This window comes from Siphateles boraxobius, unplaced genomic scaffold (genome assembly GCF_051911475.1).
Source record: "Siphateles boraxobius isolate OS27281-9 unplaced genomic scaffold, OSU_SipBor_1 137, whole genome shotgun sequence".
Taxonomy (NCBI): domain Eukaryota; kingdom Metazoa; phylum Chordata; class Actinopteri; order Cypriniformes; family Leuciscidae; genus Siphateles; species Siphateles boraxobius.
This window is the reverse complement of record NW_027508741.1, coordinates 2,145,001-2,165,000: the sequence shown is the minus strand read 5'-3', so window position 1 is coordinate 2,165,000 and position 20,000 is coordinate 2,145,001. Positions and strand designations below refer to the sequence as shown.

Sequence of the window (20,000 nt, the reverse complement as noted above, 5' to 3'; positions counted from 1 at the left end):
CTCTTGATGCCATCTTACAGAAAACCCCAGCCACGGACAGGCTCATACTCATGGGAGATTTCAATGCTAGAGTGGGCACGGAGCACCTGGTATGGATTAAAGTCATTGGCCAGCATGGTGTGGGGAAAATGAACCACAACGGGCTCAGACTCCTCTCCCTCTGTGCAGAGCACCAGCTGGTCATTACTAACACCGTCTTCCAGATGAAGAACAGGCTTAAGACCACCTGGCAGCACCCCCGCTCAAAACACTGGCATCTTCTTGACTATGTGATTGTCCGTCAAAAGGACAGACAAGAGGTCCTTACGACCCGTGTTATGCGCGGAACTGAGTGCTGGATTGACCACCTCATGGTCAGATCCAAACTACTCATGAGCATTCAACCCCGTGGCCCGAGGATGGCTCCAAACAAGAAACTCAACTGTACAGCGCTGAATAGCCTTACCACCAAAGATAACCTCCGACGGCTACTTGCTGAAAACCTCAACAAGATCCCAGAGGAATCAACCGACTGGCCAGCACTGCGCCAGGCTATTCATAGCGCAGCCACAGAGGCGCTAGGCTAATCAAGGAAACACCACCAGGACTGGTTTGACTGTAACTCAGCTGAGATACAGTCACTCTTAAAAACCAAACATGAGGCCCACAAAGCTCTCCTGTCCTGCCCTGGATCTCCCACTCTTAAAACCTCCTTCATTGCTGCAAGAACAGCAACCCAGCGAGCCCTCAGGACTATGGAGGACACCTGGTGGGTGCAAAAGGCGCGAGAAATCCAGAACCTGGCAGACTGCAACAACAGTCATGGCTTTTACGATGCCATAAAAGCATTGTACGGCCCCAGGAAGCGGGCGATTGCCCCAGTCCGATCAGCTGACGGCGCCATCCTCTTTAAGGACCGCCACGAGATTCTTGCCCGTTGGGCAAATCATTTTGACAGTCTCCTCAACCACGTCAACCCTGTCGACCCACATATTCTGGATAATCTCCCAGACCTGCCACCTACCATGCACCTGGACACCCCACCACTTTACTCAGAACTCCGGCAAGCTATTGCAGGGCTGAAGAACAACAAAAGCGCTGGACCCGATGGAATCCCTGCAGAGGTTTTTAAATACGGAGGATACCTCCTCACGCGTCACCTGCACCTCCTGATCCAAAACATCTGGGAACATGGGACCCTCCCACAGGACTGGAAGGATGCTAACATCGTGGTAATTTACAAGCAGAAAGGAGACCGTGCAGTCTGCGGCAACAGCCGTGGGATATCTCTCCTCTCCATCGCAGGGAAAGTCCTGGCCAAGATCATGCTCAGCAGACTGGTTGATCACATCTCGGAAGCTGTGCTTCCGGAAACTCAGTGAGGCTTCCGGAAGACCAGATCCACGACAGACATGGTTTTTGTCTTGAGGCAGCTGTTGGAGAAGAGCCGAGAACATCACAAAGACCTTTACGTTGCCTTCATCGACCTCAGCAAAGCTTTTGACACCGCCAAGATGGCGGCACTGTGTTTGTCTTGTCTGATCTGCTGATCTACAGTCTTCTTTTGTTTTGTTTAGATGTTGAGAGTTTTATTCCAAGTCAGATCTCTTGAAACGGATTTTGAGCCATCTACAATCTGCTTCGGGCTGAAGCGTGCTTACCTGTTGGACTTTGCTCTACCCCGGGTCGTCATCCACCTCGCTTTCGCTTTCGCTTTGGGAAGCGTTTGCGGTAAACTACGGCAAATCGGACAGCTGGCGGTTGCGCTATAAGCGTGCTTACTTGTTGCATGGTTACGGCTTGACATCTTATCGTCACGTTGTTGCTTTGGAAAGCATCGGCGTTGAACAACAGCGCGGAAAGGAACGGCAGCGACTTGAAGAACCCCCGATTTCATAGATCATCTTGGCGGTGGGGATTATAGCAGTCAAGGTCGGTGATGTTTCTTGCCTAATTTAAACTCTCCAGCTGCTGATTGCCCGTAAATAAGACTCATATCCTCCACAATATCGCTCTGCCCGTTGCCCTGTTGTCGGGGTTGTGGAGCTGCTCGAGCGAGCTTAATTTTTGCCTCGGATTTAGTCTGAACGTTTCTGATTTCAAACGCTGATAATATGAAGATGTTGCTTTTCTGTATGGTAATCTTCATGCTTGGACTATGGGACACACAAACAAAAACGGAAGAAAAAGCGATGTATCTGTCGCGTTTCCATATGTTTCTTCCCTCCAAATGTACGGACACTACTTTTACATTCCGGGCTGTTATTAATTCCACGCAAATGGACACAAGGACAAAGAACTTACTTTTCTTTGCTTTTATCCCTAAGATTTCTGTATCGGACTCTCGAAATGATCAATGTAGTATTACATCTAAAAATGTAAGGCAGCGATATTTGATAATGTTGCTGCTTTTGCTGGCCGGTATAAATCCAAATCCTGGTCCAGCGGGATTAGTTTCAACTCCTCTAGATTTTTCAAATAGATCAGGCCTTAAAATGGTACATCTAAATGTTCGTAGTCTGTTGCCAAAACTAGATCAATTACATATATGGGCTAAGACGACTAAAGCAGATGTTTTGGTTATCTCTGAGACGTGGCTTAAAAAATCTATTTCAAACCATGACATTGCATTAGAAGGGTATAATGTGTTTCGAGTTGATCGTAAAAGTAAAGGGGGTGGAGTTGCAATGTACATTAAATCGAACTATCATGCAACTGTTCTTAAATCAGTCTCTTTCCCTAAACAGTTTGAATTACTGGCCATCGACCTGGAATATGGAAAGGATTGTCATTTATGTATAGTAGGTTGTTATAGACCACCAGCAGCCATCAGTGATGCTCTCACCTCACTGTCAGCTGTCCTAAACGACATACTTTCTAAAGATCTTGTATTATTGGGCGATTTGAATTGGAATTGGCTGACTTCAAATTCAGATCAGTTCAAAGCATATTGTGATTCTGTGAACCTCACTCAACTCATTGAATCAACAACACGGCCGAATTATAAGAACCCAAGTAAGTCCACTTTAATAGATCTTATACTAACAAATAAACCCCATAAATACACCTATACAGGGGTCTTTCCTGATGATGTCAGTGATCATTGCACTATAGCGGTTATAAGAAATTGTAAAATTCCCAAAGTCAAATCTAGAATTATTACTAAAAGAAACTTTAAATTGTTTGATACTCAGGGGTTTTTACATGAATTGTTTACATCTGACTGGGACAGATTGTTTTTAATACCTGATGTGTCCATTGCATGGCAGTATTTTCACACCTTGTTCTTGAAGATTGTGAATAGGCACGCACCAGTTAGGACTTTCAGAGTAAAAGGCCGCGATAACCCATGGTTTTCAAATGAATTATCTGAACTCCTGCATGAAAGAAATTTGGCTTGGGCCACTGCGAGGAAGTCAGATACAGAAAGAGACTGGGTAGCGTTTAGAGTATTGAGAAATAAATGCACAGCTCTTATACGCAGATCTAAATCTGAATATTATTTAAAAGAAACTTCACAAAGTTTGAATAATCCTACAAAATTTTGGAAAACCATCAAATCACTGTCTCCCTCCACATTATCTAATGATTTTCCTGACCAAATTTTAGCAGACGATATTCTCATTAATGATAATATGGTTATGGTAAATATTTTTAATAAGCACTTTATTTCTTCAAGTTCTATTTTTAAAGAAACTCCGGTGAGTGTTACACCAAATCCATCTCTTCTGAGAGAAGATAGTCCGATTTTTAATTTTTCTCCAATCTCAAGAAGTGAGGTCTTAAAAGGTTTAAAAAATCTAGACACTAAGAAGTCTGCAGGGCCTGATGAAATTGAGCCACATTTTTTGAAATTGGCTGCCGAGATCATTGCTGGCCCATTAGCCTATATTTTTAATCTATCATTGGAGCAGAATATTGTTCCTGATGTTTGGAAATCTGCTTTGGTTGTACCCCTGCTGAAAGGCGGTGATCCAACCATTCTAAATAATTACAGACCGATTTCGAAGCTATCAGCTGTGGCTAAAATTTTAGAATCTATTGTCACTGAACAGCTAAAGGAATTTTTAACTAACAATAGTATTTTATCTAGGTTTCAGTCTGGTTTTAGAAAAAATCATAGTACAGTAACTGCTACTATGAAAGTCTTAAATGACATTACCTACGCCCTAGATACTGGAAGATCATGTGCTGCAATGTTTATTGATTTGACTAAAGCTTTTGATACGGTCAATCATGGTATCCTTTTGTCGCGTTTACATTGTATCGGTCTCTCTGAAACCGCATTAGGCTGGGTCAGGAATTATTTAAATAATAGGTGTCAAAGAGTGCAAATTAAGGGGTCTCTTTCTGATAAGCTCACCATTGAATCTGGTGTGCCACAGGGGTCCATTTTGGGTCCCCTGTTGTTTACATTATATATTAACAACCTTGGTGCTAATCTATCAGATACAAGTATCCATTTATATGCCGATGATACCATTTTATATTGTTTTGCATCTTCTATTGAAAATTGCATTTTAAAGTTGCAGGAAGCATTTGAATTAGTTCAGCGTAACCTATCTTCTTTAAAATTAGTCCTAAATGATAAGAAAACAAAATACATGGTCTTTTCTAGGAAACATAAGACTGATTCTTCTCCACCACCTATTTACACTTTGCAGGGTAACTCTATAGAATTGGTCTCCTCTTATAAATACCTAGGGTTTGTGTTGGAAGAGGACTTATCATTTAAGTTACATGTTAAACAACTGTTGTCTAAGTTAAGGTTACAGCTGGGCTTTTATTTTCGGAACAGTGCATGTTTCTCACAGTCAGCCAAGAGAAAGTTGGTGGAATCTACCTTTTTACCTATCTTAGATTATGGAGATGTTTTTTACAGAAATACCACTAAAGCTCTCTTACAATCAGTAGATTCTGTTTATCACTCTGCTCTAAGATTTATAACTTGCACAAAATATCACACTCACCACTGTGCACTGTATGAAATGGTAGGTTGGCCTTCACTTCACATAAGAAGGTACAAACACTGGCTCATACTTGTATACAAGGCATTAGTCGGCCAGCTTCCTCAATATATCAATAGCTTATTAACTTTTAATATTCAAGGGTATAATCTACGTTCAAGTAGATATATTCTGTTAAATGTTCCTTTAATGAAGACAGAGTTTGGAAAAACTGCTTTTATTTATAGTGCATCAGCTGCTTGGAATGAGATCCAAAGTTCATTGAAACTTGATGAACTTATTTCAGTACATGTGTTCAAGTTACATTTAAACAAATTATTCAAATCTGTCTGCACTTGCTCTTAACGTTTAATCTTGTTTTATTTTTATATATGTGTGTGTTGTGAAATCTGTTTTATGTAGTTATGTATATTGTGTGCTGCTATTTTGGCCAGGGCACACTTGTAAATGAGATATTTATCTCAATGTGTTTATTTCCCTGGTTAAATAAAGGTTTAATAAAAAAATAAAAAAATAAAAAATCAACCGTGAACTGCTCTGGAAACACCTCTCCAAACTTGGGGTACCACCCAAGTTTCTCCGCATCCTACAGCAACTGCATGACGTAATGCAAGCCAGAGTGCTCACTGGAGAACTCCAGTCAGAGTCCTTCGAGGTAAATGTTGGGGTGAAGCAAGGCTGTGTCTTGGCTCCGGTCCTCTTTAACATCCTCCTCTCTGCCATCACCTGCCTCTTCACCTGCCTGAACACCGATTGCCCCGTCAAGTCCTCTACAGTCAACTAATGGGCGCAAAGCGGTCCGCTGGAGGGCAAATGCAGCGCTTTAAGGACTACACCAGGGACATCCTAAAGAGAGCGAACATTCCCCCCACGCAGCTTGAATCACTGGCACTCGACAGACCTGCCTGGCATGTCACCTGTGCAACTGCAATCTCTCAAATATATCAAACCAACCAAGACCGACGATCCGAGAGGCGCATCAAGAGACACCAGTGGGCGGCTGGTACCCCCCTGGTGTCTGGTTTCCCCTGCTCCATCTGCGGACGAGTGTGCGGCTCAAGGATCGGACTCAACGCCCACGAGAAGTGGCACCAGCGGCAAGGTCGCTAAACCCACCCCCCTACCACCCCCACCCCCTGGAGCAAGCGTCATCATCGTACAGTGAGTGTGTGTGTGTGTGAGTGTGAGAGTGTGTGTGTGTGTGTGTGTGCAGTACCGGTGTCTCTGAAGGCCTGCTGTGCGTGTATGTAACTCTCCCACGCCTCCTCCAGCTCGTCCAGCTCCACCAGAGCGAACCCCAGATTGCTGAAACACCGACCCTGAGCCTCGCGGCTGCCCAGAGAACCTGCGGACACCATGTGTTCAGGTGCACCAGAAATAATCACGAGACATTCATGCACATCCATCCACACAGCTGACCAAAATATGTTTACTTTTTTCTAACGCTACCATTAAGTTATGAGAACGCTATTTCTGAAGGCTTTATGAACGTTCAAAACGTCCGGTGTCTTAAATGTTTTTAAAATATTTTTCTTGGTTATGTGCATTTTCCATTTCATTATTCTTCAAACATTGTGGGAATGTTACTTTTGAATTTTATTTTTTGAATGTTATCTGAACTTTCCGAAACAAGTAGATACATTTAAAAAACATTAGAAGAACATCGAACTGAAAGGTTCTCAGTTATAAACGTTCCATGGCCGATGTTTATAAATAAATAATGTTAATGTTTTAAGAACATTATTAAAGACCATCATGTACTATAAAGCATATTTTATTGTAATATCCTGTTTTAAATTAAACTTAATAATTGCTTAATTTTTCATATTATTGCAAGACAAATGTTTTGACATGTGTATATTTTAGGTCCTATAACAATTCTTTAATAGTCTTATTCTGTGGGGCCATTTTTTTTATGTAATCACTCAATATGAGCACGTCAGTGAGTTCAGATGCATCAAAAATAATTGCATTGCATTGACTTTTCCCCGTGTGTGTATTACTGCTATGCACATTCTGCTGTCTCACCGTGGAGCGCCGCTGCCTCTCGGTGGAACCGCACAGCCTGCTGGTACTGACCCAGAGTGTTGTGGACGGCGCCCAGATTCTGCAGAACCACCGCCAGTCTGTGCGGTTTACATGCGACCAGAGGAAGAGCCAGCTCGTAACACTCGGACGCCTCGGAGAACAGCCTCATCTGAGAGAAGCTCAAGCCCACGTCGTTCAGCAGCTTCCCTGCAACACAGCGGAGGATCACTCCAAGCATTTCAGCAGAATAATGCATCTGCAGACTCAAGCTATTTATTTATAAATCTCATAATCATTTGTTAACAAATAAGTGTTCATTACTTCAATGAGCTTGTTGTTTCTGCATTCAAGTAGTACATTGTTTAAATTACTACATTTTTAGCTAACTGTGATTCTGTATATGTACATTTCTGAAATGCATAACTTAGTTTCCTCTGATCACTGTAAACTGTAATATGGACTCGTGCATTTTCTGTAAAGCTGCTTTGAAATGATGTTTATTGTGAAAAGCGCTATATTAATAAACGTGAATTGAATTAAATCAAGTAATGTCACATTTATTGATATAAAAACAGGTAAATAACAGAATCAGTGATTCAAACTTCATCAGTTATGAGATAAACTCAGATTCAGCTGTAAAGCAGCGCTACAGAAGATGATTCATTATTAGAGAGTCAGATGAGAACAGAAGTTGATCTAATAATGACAGTGTCAGTGCAGTCAGATCAATAATATCACTAGATATGAAGTGTCTTCTAAGTTGTTGGAAACAATAGTTAACCTATGATTTTTTTTAAATTATATTTTGTGACTTGAGTCATGAACATGCATTCAAAGTTTCGACACGCTGATTTGTTGTGGATTATAAAAAAAATCGAATTTCTATAAACAAATGATGGTGTTTATGGGTCAATTTCAGCCCCATATTTTCATGTTTAAAAGCAGCTGCACTGAACCCCCCAAAAAGTGTGTTTTTTAATGTATTTGATCCTTCTGAGGGAATGATGCATTTGCCAGACGCTTTTATACAAAGAATTGTATTCATTCATGTTAGTTTTGCTGTGAATCGAAACCCATGATCTTGGCGAAACGGAGATATCAGCTACTTAAAAATCTATTTCTTATTTTATTTCATAAATGTGAACAATTAAAAATAGCAAACTTCAATTCGTTTTAAAAACAAAGAACGTCTCATGGAGTTTGTGTGTGTCGTTCTGTAATTTCAAGCTCAAGTTCAGCGGTGAATCTAATGGAAACACAATGATTTGGGGCCGATTCACTGTAATTTAAAGGCGCAGCAGAATCTGAAGCATCGTCTGAAGTCTTCGACAGTCGGAAACTGCTAAATCTGATGATCTTTCTCAGTATTTCTTGTTTTCCAGAATATCTATGAATGAATATTGTGGTTAATTTTCATGCACTATAATGCAAAAAATCATAAAGGTGCTATAAATAAGATTATATATCAAGTTACATAGAATTATTGTTTTGGTTTTTTCTTTTAATTTGTAGTGTACATCCCTAATCGAATCGTACTGAAGCACACACACTACCCAGCGTCTCCTGGTCGGTGATGTTGGCGCTCATCTCCAGGCTGTCCGTCAGCACGCTGATGATGTCATCGGTGGCGTTGTGGCCGCTCTTTAGCATGAGTTTCCCAGCATCCTTCAGTGCCAGTGCAGACGCAGGCGTGTTCCCCGCTGTTCTGTAGCTCTCAGCGGCGCGCCGGAAACTCGCCGCGGCCTCGTCCCACTCCTGCAACACACACACACACACACACACACACACACACACACACACACACACACACACACACACACACACACACACACACACACACACACACACACACAGACAGAGCAGAGAGTAGGCAAAGCAATGAGATTTCTTTACAAAGATAAATTAAGAAATAAGGTTTACTTTATTATTCAGTAAAACAATATGTTATTGCAAATATTATTATTACTTGTTTATTATCATGTTAGTGTTTTATTCGCTGACTTTAGCAGCTTCTTTACATGAAAAACAACATAGCGACGAAACACGTTTGTCCGTTCAGAGCCACCGTAGAAACATGTGGATGTAAGGAGACCCGCGGTGTGTGTTCACAGAATCGGCTCATTCTAAGGTAATAAACACATAACGGTTCATTATGTAAGGTCTTTATACACCACTGAAAACATAGATATGTATATGATATTGCATTTCTGTCTACAGATCCTCCTAAATATTACACACTGCACCTTTAAGGCATGAAGACATTTTTTCAAGGAAAAAACGTTTAAATATGTCATTTTGGTGATCAAGATGAGTTGATTACAGGGGGACTTTAAAGGTTTTTTTTTTTTTTTACATGTGATGATAAAGAGTCATTTTTGTTGAATAGCATTGAGTCTGTTTAGGGTTACGGTCACAAACCTTCCTCTTTAGGTGGCAGCGAGCGAGTCTGACGCATATATATATATGCAATATAATGACTTGAAAAATCATTACAGTCCCCCTGTGGTAATGTTGTTTATGTGTCTATGTGGTGTTTTTAATACGCTTTAAGACAAACCATGTGTAAATTCATAAGTCGACAGCATTGCTGAGTATTTTCTCCTTAAAACTGCAGTGAACCAAAGACTGTCACGGAACACACACTGGAGGCAGAAAATCCAAAAGCAGTAGTTTAATATAAAAGGGCAATCCAAACTCTTAGTCATCCAGGCAGGGGTCAAAAGTCCAATAAGGCAATCCAAAACATAAAATACAAACGAGAACCAGTACGATACAAATAACGGAAGTGTGGGGACATAATACAAGGACTCCGTGACACATACTGAAACAGACAGGGTTATATACACAGGGAATCGACAATGATAATGGGGAATTGGCTGAGTGCAATGATCAGTGATAAGAAACAGCTGAGTGCAATGATGAGACAAAGGATCGTGGGAAATGTAGTTCATAAGTGAAGGACACCGTGGGAAAGGAGGACATCTAGTGGACATCAGGGGAACACAAACCCAACACTGTGACATAACCCCCCCTCTACGGAGCGGCTACCAGACGCTCCATGACAACAACAAAAAACACAGAAAACACAACACAATACAATACAAGAGGTTCAGGAGGGAGGTGGAACGGTGGAGGATCAGGGGGAGGGAAGGTGGGCCAGGTCCATGAAGGGAGACAGGAACAAGGAGTGAGGGTTTAACCGGGGACCGGGGCAAAACAAAAAATCTATCGGGCATCCAGGGGTAAACACAAAGTCTATCGGGATGCCAGGGCGAAACGCACAGTTCATCGGGAGGCCAGGGCGAGACGCAAAGTCCATCGGGCGGCCAGGGCGAGACGTAAAGTCCATCGGGCGGCCAGGGCGAAGAAGACCTCTCGGGCGGCCAGGGCGGCGAAGACCCCACGGGCGGCCAGGGCGGCGAAGACCCCTCGGGCGGCCAGGGCGGCGAAGACCCCTCGGGCGGCCAGGGCGGCGAAGACCCCTCGGGCGGCCAGGGCGGCGAAGACCCCTCGGGCGGCCAGGGCGGCGAAGACCCCTCGGGCGGCCAGGGCGGCGAAGACCCCTCGGGCGGCCAGGGCGGCGAAGACCCCTCGGGCGGCCAGGGCGGCGAAGACCCCTCGGGCGGCCAGGGCGGCGAAGACCCCACGGGCGGCCAGGGCGGCGAAGACCCCTCGGGCGGCCAGGGCGGCGAAGACCCCTCGGGCGGCCAGGGCGGCGAAGACCCCTCGGGCGGCCAGGGCGGCGAAGACCCCTCGGGCGGCCAGGGCGGCGAAGACCCCTCGGGCGGCCAGGGCGGCGAAGACCCCTCGGGCGGCCAGGGCGGCGAAGACCCCTCGGGCGGCCAGGGCGGCGAAGACCCCTCGGGCGGCCAGGGCTGAGCAGACACCGGCTCAGGAACAGCAGACACCGGCTCAGGAACAGCAGACACCGGCTCAGGAACAGCAGACACCGGCTCAGGAACAGCAGACACCGGCTCAGGAACAGCAGACACCGGCTCAGGAACAGCAGACACCGGCTCAGGAACAGCAGACACCGGCTCAGGAACAGCAGACACCGGCTCAGGAACAGCAGACACCGGCTCAGGAACAGCAGACACCGGCTCAGGAACAGCAGGCACCGGCTCAGGAACAGCAGGCACCGGCTCAGGAACAGCAGGCACCGGCTCAGGAACAGCCACAAGAACTGTAATAGTCACAAAAACAGACACAAACACAGAAACAAACACTGGCTCTGGAACAGACACTGGCTCTGGAACAGACACTGGCTCTGGAACAGACACTGGCTCTGGAACAGACACTGGCTCTGGAACAGACACTGGCTCTGGAACAGACACTGGCTCTGGAACAGACACTGGCTCTGGAACAGACACTGGCTCTGGAACAGACACTGGCTCTGGAACAGACACTGGCTCTGGAACAGACACTGGCTCTGGAACAGACACTGGCTCTGGAACAGGCATTGGCTCTGGAACAGGCATTGGCTCTGGAACAGGCATTGGCTCTGGAACAGGCATTGGCTCAGCCTCCGGCTCTGGAACAGGCATTGGCTCAGCCTCCGGCTCTGGAACAGGCATTGGCTCAGCCTCCGGCTCTGGAACAGGCATTGGCTCAGCCTCCGGCTCTGGAACAGGCATTGGCTCAGCCTCCGGCTCTGGAACAGGCATTGGCTCAGCCTCCGGCTCTGGAACAGGCATAGGCTCTGGAACAGGCATTGGCTCTGCCTCCGGCTCTGGAACAGGCATAGGCTCTGGAACAAGCATTGGCTCTGCCTCCGGATCTGGAACGGGCAATGGCTCTGCCTCCAGCTCTGGAACAGCAGACACTAGCTCCGGCTCTGGAACAGCAGACATGGGCATGTCCAGGATCCGAACCAGACGCTCCAGATAGTCCAGATCCAAGAAGGCAGACGGCACTGGCTCTGCCTCCGGCTCTGGAACGGATACTGGCTCTGCCTCCGGCTCTGGAACAGGCATTGGCTCTGCCTCCGGCTCTGGAACCGGCAATGGCTCTGCCTCCGGCTCTGGAACCGGCAATGGTTCTGCCTCCGGCTCTGGAACCGGCAATGGTTCTGCCTCCGGCTCTGGAATGGCCATTGGCTCTGCCTCCGGCTCCGGCTCCGGCTCTGGAACAGCAGACACTGGTTCCGGCTCTGGAACAGCAGACACGGGCATGTCCAGGATCCGAGCCAGACGCTCCAGATAGTCCCGGCCCAGGAAGGCGGACGGAACGTGAACAGTCTCTCGCTGGGCAGACGTGACGTGAACAGTCTCTCGCTGGGCAGACGTGACGTGAACAGTGTCTGACTGGGCAGACGGGACGTGAACAGGCTCTCGACCACCTCCTCCACTGCGACCTCCACGGGTCCCACGAAACTTAACTAATCGGGTCCCCTTAAAAAACTCCCTTCTCTCCCGCTCGGTGGCTGGGGAAGAGATATTGAGAAACATACCGCTGGATCTTGTGAGGACGGAGTCCTTCTGTCACGGAACACACACTGGAGGCAGAAAATCCAAAAGCAGTAGTTTAATATAAAAGGGCAATCCAAACTCTTAGTCATCCAGGCAGGGGTCAAAAGTCCAATAAGGCAATCCAAAACATAAAATACAAACGAGAACCAGTACGATACAAATAACGGAAGTGTGGGGACATAATACAAGGACTCCGTGACACATACTGAAACAGACAGGGTTATATACACAGGGAATCGACAATGATAATGGGGAATTGGCTGAGTGCAATGATCAGTGATAAGAAACAGCTGAGTGCAATGATGAGACAAAGGATCGTGGGAAATGTAGTTCATAAGTGAAGGACACCGTGGGAAAGGAGGACATCTAGTGGACATCAGGGGAACACAAACCCAACACTGTGACAAAGACAGTCTCAAAAACACGCTTTGAAATCGCTGGTGTTTCTGACGTCACAAACTACCTTGTAACCAATCAGATCAACGTGTGATCGTCAACGAGTGGATCTCTGAGTGAGTGAGTGAGTGGAGGCGGGGCTCATTTGCATATTCATAGAACCGTGCATACTAAATGAGGCAAAGGTGTCAAATTACATTCAAGATATTTGAAGGCATGAAGAATCAATGAAAATAAGTTTATATATGTCATTTTGTTGATCAAAGATGAGTTTTAAGGACTTTAAGGTTTTTTTGTTTTACACAGTGTTTTACCTTCCTGTTGATGTGGCAGCGAGCGAGTCTGACGCAGGTTTCTCCCTCGGCGCCGGCGTCTCCCTGCGAGCGGTACAGTAGCGCGGCCTGCTGATATCTGTGTGTGGCCTGCGTGTGCTCTCCTAGCGCCTCGTGAGCCGCGGCCCGGTTAAACTGCAGGTCAGCGATGCGCTCGCCTCGCTCTCCCGATCGGGACAGGACCTCGAGCCCTTTACGAGGATCTCCAGCCTCCACGAGCGCAGCGCCAAGATTCAACACACACGTCCTCTGAAGACTCTTCTCTCTGAGCTGCAGGAGGAATCAGAGCATCAGAGATATTTATTGTGTTTCTCTGGCTGGTATGAGAGTCATATGTAAGCAATAAGGTACTCGAGGCTAGTGCTGTATGGGGGATAAGTCACGGCTGAAGGGCTTTATTGTTAGAACGGCTGTGGTTAGATATGATGTGAAGCGGAATCAGTCGTGAGTTATTCATGATACTGCCTCGAGTAAAGCCAAAAAACATGTATCAATGCAACTTTTATGAAGTAAAATCACTAAAAGCCTTCCTTCTGCTGTATTATGTTTCTCTGGCTGGCATGAGAGTCATATATACAGTCAAACCAAAGATTATTCAGACACCCAGACATACTTTTTGACATTTTTCACTAGTGTGTGCAGGACACTATAGTTCAATTATGTAAGTGAGGAGAGCAAAATAAAGTAAACTGTGACACATTATACCCGACAATTCTTCATACAGCGACTACCAGTAACATTTATACAAATTTGGGACCACCCCAAATTTGAGCTTCTTTTGCTGAAGTGTTTTTTCTTTAATAACTAATTCAGCTTTTTACACCACAGACTGAACAACATGAAGCATTGCTTGGTAACTGGTTGAGCTAAACTGGTATTATCTAATTGTGTAGTTAAATTTAACAGCTGACAGATATTCAACATAATTCATGTGTGAGAGTCTAACAGAAGGACGGACACAACCTGTCAAATATACACTGATTTAATAACTCTGAGTTATTCTCATATTTTACTACCATTTTCTAAACTATAGCGAATAAACTGTGATAATGTGAGAAATGTTGAAAGAGTCTGAATAAATTTTGGTTTGACTGTATATTAGGGATGCGATATATCAGCCACCATATCGGTATCGGACGATATATGTTCATTTTTAATGTTATCGTTATCGGCCCGATAAGAAAATTTGTCCGATATATTAAAGCCGATAAATAATGTATTATTTCCTTCAGCTGAGACAGATGGCACTGTTCAACATGATGGTTTTGAATTGCTTGAAATATGATTGAAATCACTTTAAAAAAAGGAAAATCCAGTTGCGGCACAAATCTGTCATACAGGCTACATAAAATTATATTCTCATTTGCATATTCATTGAACCGTGTATACTAAATGAGGCAAGGGTGTCGAGTTACATTCAAGCTATTTTAATGCATTAAGACAAAAACAAAGTTTAAATATGTAATTTTGGTGATCAACGATGAGTTTTAAGAAATACAATTATTGACTACAGGGCGACTTTAATGTTTCCTGGTAATGAGTCTGAAGTCCCACACATTGACAGAAAATAGTGTTTCAAAGTAAGATGGATATGACAGGTGGCTCATTAAAAGGATATGTACATTAATTTGGTTTCAGGTAGACTACATTGTCTTGAGTTTGCATGATTTCAGGTACCTTAGTGGCAGCTCTCAGCGCGCTCTTGAAGCGCCTCAGCGCAGCGGTATAGTCTCGGCTCTGCAGCGCTTCATGTCCATCTGCGGTCAGTCTCTCGATCTCCAGCTGAGCTTCTGTCTCCAGCACATCAGATCTGCTCCTGCTCCTCTGCTTCTCACGAGCGTCTCTGACCGGAGACCCGTCAGAGGCCATGAACTCAGCGGAGATCCCGGGTGCGGGAACACATGATGCTCACCTGAGACCCGGAGAACGAGGACGAGCTTTATTTACTACAACACAGGGTGTTTCAAAGCAGCTTTACAGAGATAACTAATGCAGCAAAGTTTGTTTCCAGAAGGAAATAGCGTCACAGTCCAGCTTAAGTAAGTTGAGTGATGGTTCATTTTTGTTGTAAAAAAGTTAGGCTATTAGTTTTGTTAATTTATATATATAGCCGTTCTGGAGAAAACTGTGATGTCATCGCCCAGCTCAGTTCTCTAATAGTGTCAATGCAGGAGATCAATAATATTGTTGAATAGTAAATTAGCTAAATGTTCCCACACAAGCCAAAAGCGACAAAAGACTAGGAAATGTCTGTAATTCTCTTTTTTCAGGCACTTTATGGTTTGCTGCTAGTGTGAACGGAAGAGCTTGAATTACTTCAAAATGCAAAACCATTATAATCTCAGTCAATTCGAGGTGTTTTAAAAAAAAGAAGAGATAAATGGCCACTGGTTACTACAGTGACTGTGTTAAACCCATTTTGCAAACATTAAACAATTATGCAAATAATTAGATGTATGACATATCTGGGGACAAAATATCATTAATGTGGCATTAATGTGTTCCTGAAGCAGCGACAAGGCCATGGGTTCGATTCCCAAGGGATGCATGAACTGATAAAATGTCTAACTTGAATACAATACGAGTCACATATAAAAGCATCGGCTGAATGCATGAATGAGTTAAGCTAGTTTTATAATGAAATATATTTTCCGTGATATTGAAGCTTTTTAAAGTAAAGTAAATTGACTGACTTCAAAGTATTTAAAGGGATAGTTCACCCAAAAATGAAAATTCTGTCAGTATTTACTCTCCCTCATGATGTTCAACACCATAAGACCTAAGACCGTAAGATATTTGTGATTAAATCTGAGAGCTGGATCACTCCTCCATAGGCTTCTAAAGGATTGATACTTGCCAGCCCCGAAAAGTTATTAAAGACATTGTTAAAATAGTCCAAATGACTACAGTGGCTCAATCTTAAGTTTATCAAGCGACGAGAATACTTTTTGTGCACAAAAACAAACAAAAATAACGACTTTATTTCAACTATTCATTTCCTTCTCTGTGGGCCTCGAGTCAGTTAGCGTAGTGTGATAGCGTAGTGTGATAGCGTAGTGTGATAGCGTAGTGTGATAGCGTAGTGTGATAGCGTAGTGTGACAGCGTAGTGTGACAACGTAGTGTGACAGCGTAGTGTGATAGCGTAGTGTGACAGCGTAGTGTGACAGCGTAGTGTGATAGCGTAGTGTGATAGCGTAGTGTGATAGCGTAGTGTGACAGCGTAGTGTGACAGCGTAGTGTGATAGCGTAGTGTGACAGCGTAGTGTGATAGCGTAGTGTGATAGCGTAGTGTGATAGCGTAGTGTGATAGCGTAGTGTGACAGCGTAGTGTGACAGCGTAGTGTGACAGCGTAGTGTGACAGCGTAGTGTGATAGCGTAGTGTGATAGCGTAGTGTGATAGCGTAGTGTGATAACGTAGTGTGATAGCGTAGTGTGACAGCGTAGTGTGACAGCGTAGTGTGACAGCGTAGTGTGACAGCGTAGTGTGACAGCGTAGTGTGATAGCGTAGTGTGACAGCGTAGTGTGACAGCGTAGTGTGGTAGCGTAGTGTGACAGCGTAGTGTGACAGCGTAGTGTGGTAGCGTAGTGTGACAGCGTAGTGTGACAGCGTAGTGTGACAGCGTAGTGTGATAGCGTAGTGTGACAGCGTAGTCTGACAGCGTAGTGTGACAGCGTAGTGTGACAGCGTAGTGTGATAGCGTAGTGTGACAGCGTAGTGTGACAGCGTAGTGTGACAGCGTAGTGTGACAGCGTAGTGTGACAGCGTAGTGTGACAGCGTAGTGTGGTAGCGTAGTGTGACAGCGTAGTGTGACAGCGTAGTGTGACAGCGTAGTGTGGCAGCGTAGTGTGATAGCGTAGTGTGATAGCGTAGTGTGACAGCGTAGTGTGACAGCGTAGTGTGACAGCGTAGTGTGACAGCGTAGTGTGACAGCGTAGTGTGACAGCGTAGTGTGACAGCGTAGTGTGACAGCGTAGTGTGATAGCGTAGTGTGATAGCGTAGTGTGATAGCGTAGTGTGACAGCGTAGTGTGATAGCGTAGTGTGACAGCGTAGTGTGACAGCGTAGTGTGACAGCGTAGTGTGACAGCGTAGTGTGATAGCGTAGTGTGATAGCGTAGTGTGACAGCGTAGTGTGATAGCGTAGTGTGATAGCGTAGTGTGATAGCGTAGTGTGATAGCGTAGTGTGACAGCGTAGTGTGACAGCGTAGTGTGACAGCGTAGTGTGACAGCGTAGTCTGACAGCGTAGTGTGACAGCGTAGTGTGACAGCGTAGTGTGACAGCGTAGTGTGACAGCGTAGTGTGACAGCGTAGTGTGACAGCGTAGTGTGACAGCGTAGTCTGACAGCGTAGTGTGACAGCGTAGTGTGATAGCGTAGTGTGACAGCGTAGTGTGACAGCGTAGTGTGACAGCGTAGTGTGACAGCGTAGTGTGATAGCGTAGTGTGACAGCGTAGTGTGATAGCGTAGTGTTACAGCGTAGTGTGACAACGTAGTGTGACAGCGTAGTGTGATAGCGTAGTGTGATAGCGTAGTGTGACAGCGTAGTGTGACAGCGTAGTGTGACAGCGTAGTGTGACAGCGTAGTCTGACAGCGTAGTGTGACAGCGTAGTGTGACAGCGTAGTGTGACAGCGTAGTGTGACAGCGTAGTGTGACAGCGTAGTGTGACAGCGTAGTCTGACAGCGTAGTGTGACAGCGTAGTGTGATAGCGTAGTGTGATAGCGTAGTGTGATAGCGTAGTGTGACAGCGTAGTGTGATAGCGTAGTGTGATAGCGTAGTGTGATAGCGTAGTGTGACAGCGTAGTGTGATAGCGTAGTGTGATAGCGTAGTGTGATAACGTAGTGTGATAGCGTAGTGTGATAGCGTAGTGTGATAGCGTAGTGTGATTGATAGCGTAGTGTGATAGCGTAGTGTGATTGATAGCGTAGTGTGATAGCGTAGTGTGATAGCGTAGTGTGATACCGTAGTGTGACAGCGTAGTGTGACAGCGTAGTGTGACAGCGTAGTGTGATAGCGTAGTGTGACAACGTAGTGTGACAGCGTAGTGTGACAGCGTAGTGTGATAGCGTAGTGTTACAGCGTAGTGTGACAACGTAGTGTGACAGCGTAGTGTGATAGCGTAGTGTGATAGCGTAGTGTGATAGCGTAGTGTGACAGCGTAGTGTGACAGCGTAGTGTGACAGCGTAGTGTGACAGCGTAGTGTGATAGCGTAGTGTGACAACGTAGTGTGACAGCGTAGTGTGACAGCGTAGTGTGATAGCGTAGTGTGATAGCGTAGTGTGACAACGTAGTGTGACAGCGTAGTGTGATAGCGTAGTGTGATAGCGTAGTGTGATAGCGTAGTGTGACAGCGTAGTGTGATAGCGTAGTGTGATAACGTAGTGTGATAGCGTAGTGTGATAGCGTAGTGTGACAGCGTAGTGTGATAGCGTAGTGTGATAGCGTAGGGTGATAGCGTAGTGTGATAGCGTAGTGTGATAGCGTAGTGTGATAGCGTAGTGTGATAGCGTAGTGTGATAGCGTAGTGTGATTGATAGCGTAGTGTGATAGCGTAGTGTGATTGATAGCGTAGTGTGATAGCGTAGTGTGATACCGTAGTGTGATAGCGTAGTGCTACGTAACACGCAGGCTCACTATTGGCCGACGCTGGTCATGTGTGTGATGCGTGTGACGTACAACACAGAAGCGCTGCGCTGTTACACTAGTGAACTCACTCGACGCCCACAGAGAAGGAAATCAATAGTTGAAATAAAGTCGTTATTTTCTTTTTTTTGCGCACAAAAAGTATTCTCGTCGCTTGATAAACTTAAGATTGAGCCACTGTAGTCACTTGGACTATTTTAACGATGTCTTCAATAACTTTTCGGGGCTGGCAAGTTTCAATCCCTTAGAAGCCTATGGAGGAGTGATCCAGCTCTCAGAATTAATCAAAAATATCTTAATTTGTGTTGCAAGAAGAACGAAGGTCTTACGGGGTTGAACAACATGAGGGAGAGTAATTACTGACAGAATCTTCATTTTTGAGTGAACTATCTCTTTAAGTTAAGAACCGTCGGCAATGTCGGCCCAGATCCGGCCCACATCTGGTACGCCTTGAATCCACCAGATGTGGGCCGGATCCGGGCATACAGTATGCTGTTTGGGGAAAATAAATCATCAGATATCCCAGCTATAACAAGGAACATACTCAGAACGTTTTGTAAAAGGTTCTCTCAAAGTTATGAACAAACGTTCTTCCAGTAACATTAGTAGAACGTTCCTTCAAAGTAATCTGGTATTAAATAAAGTTCCCCAAACATTATTTACCCAGCAAAACACAACATTCTAACATTAGTATTTGGTTCCCGTTTTATTTTTTGCAACCATAAAACGATTATTTTTAAATAGCCTAAAAATAACTTATATAGAACGTTCCCTAGCGGTAATTGTTAGGCTATGCTGTATTTTACCCCAGACAAACCTTACAAAACTTTGCAAATGTTTTTGTGTAATGACCAATACAGAGCTCTGCATAAAATGTAGAAATTGTATCAATCAAAATGCGTTATAATGATCAGATATATCCAACTTTATAGATTAAAAAATATTAGGCCTATAAGCATAAATTCGTGGGTTTGTTAATCTTCATTTACTGCTCGCTAACAGAAACCGCGAACTCGAGTTCATGTTATTTCTTTTAAAGAAAGCTTTCCAGGCTAACCAAAAACTACGTTCTGGGAATGAAAATAGTTAGCATCAGAACGTTTTAGATAAACGATCACCGTTTTTTACTAATTATTTCAGAACATTCAAAAGTAACGTTCCCTTAATAATGTTTGCA

The 20,000-nt window shown here is 44.7% G+C and overlaps 1 protein-coding gene across 2 annotated transcripts in view; it reads right to left on the bottom strand.

The window, feature by feature from the left end:
• Positions 1 to 20,000, bottom strand: part of ttc24 (tetratricopeptide repeat domain 24) — a 34,373-nt gene that overhangs the window by 13,888 nt on the left and 485 nt on the right. The window contains exons 2-6 of one of the 2 annotated variants that reach the window (XM_077229982.1): positions 14,848 to 15,107; positions 13,153 to 13,440; positions 8,528 to 8,729; positions 6,975 to 7,181; positions 6,163 to 6,291 (exon numbers count right to left, since the gene is read on the bottom strand). In XM_077229982.1, the coding sequence (XP_077086097.1) occupies positions 6,163 to 6,291; positions 6,975 to 7,181; positions 8,528 to 8,729; positions 13,153 to 13,440; positions 14,848 to 15,039 (1,018 nt within the window). In that variant the 5' untranslated portion in view covers positions 15,040 to 15,107. The remainder of the gene's footprint in view (positions 1 to 6,162; positions 6,292 to 6,974; positions 7,182 to 8,527; positions 8,730 to 13,152; positions 13,441 to 14,847; positions 15,108 to 20,000) is intronic. The other variant, XM_077229981.1, reaches the window with a different exon arrangement.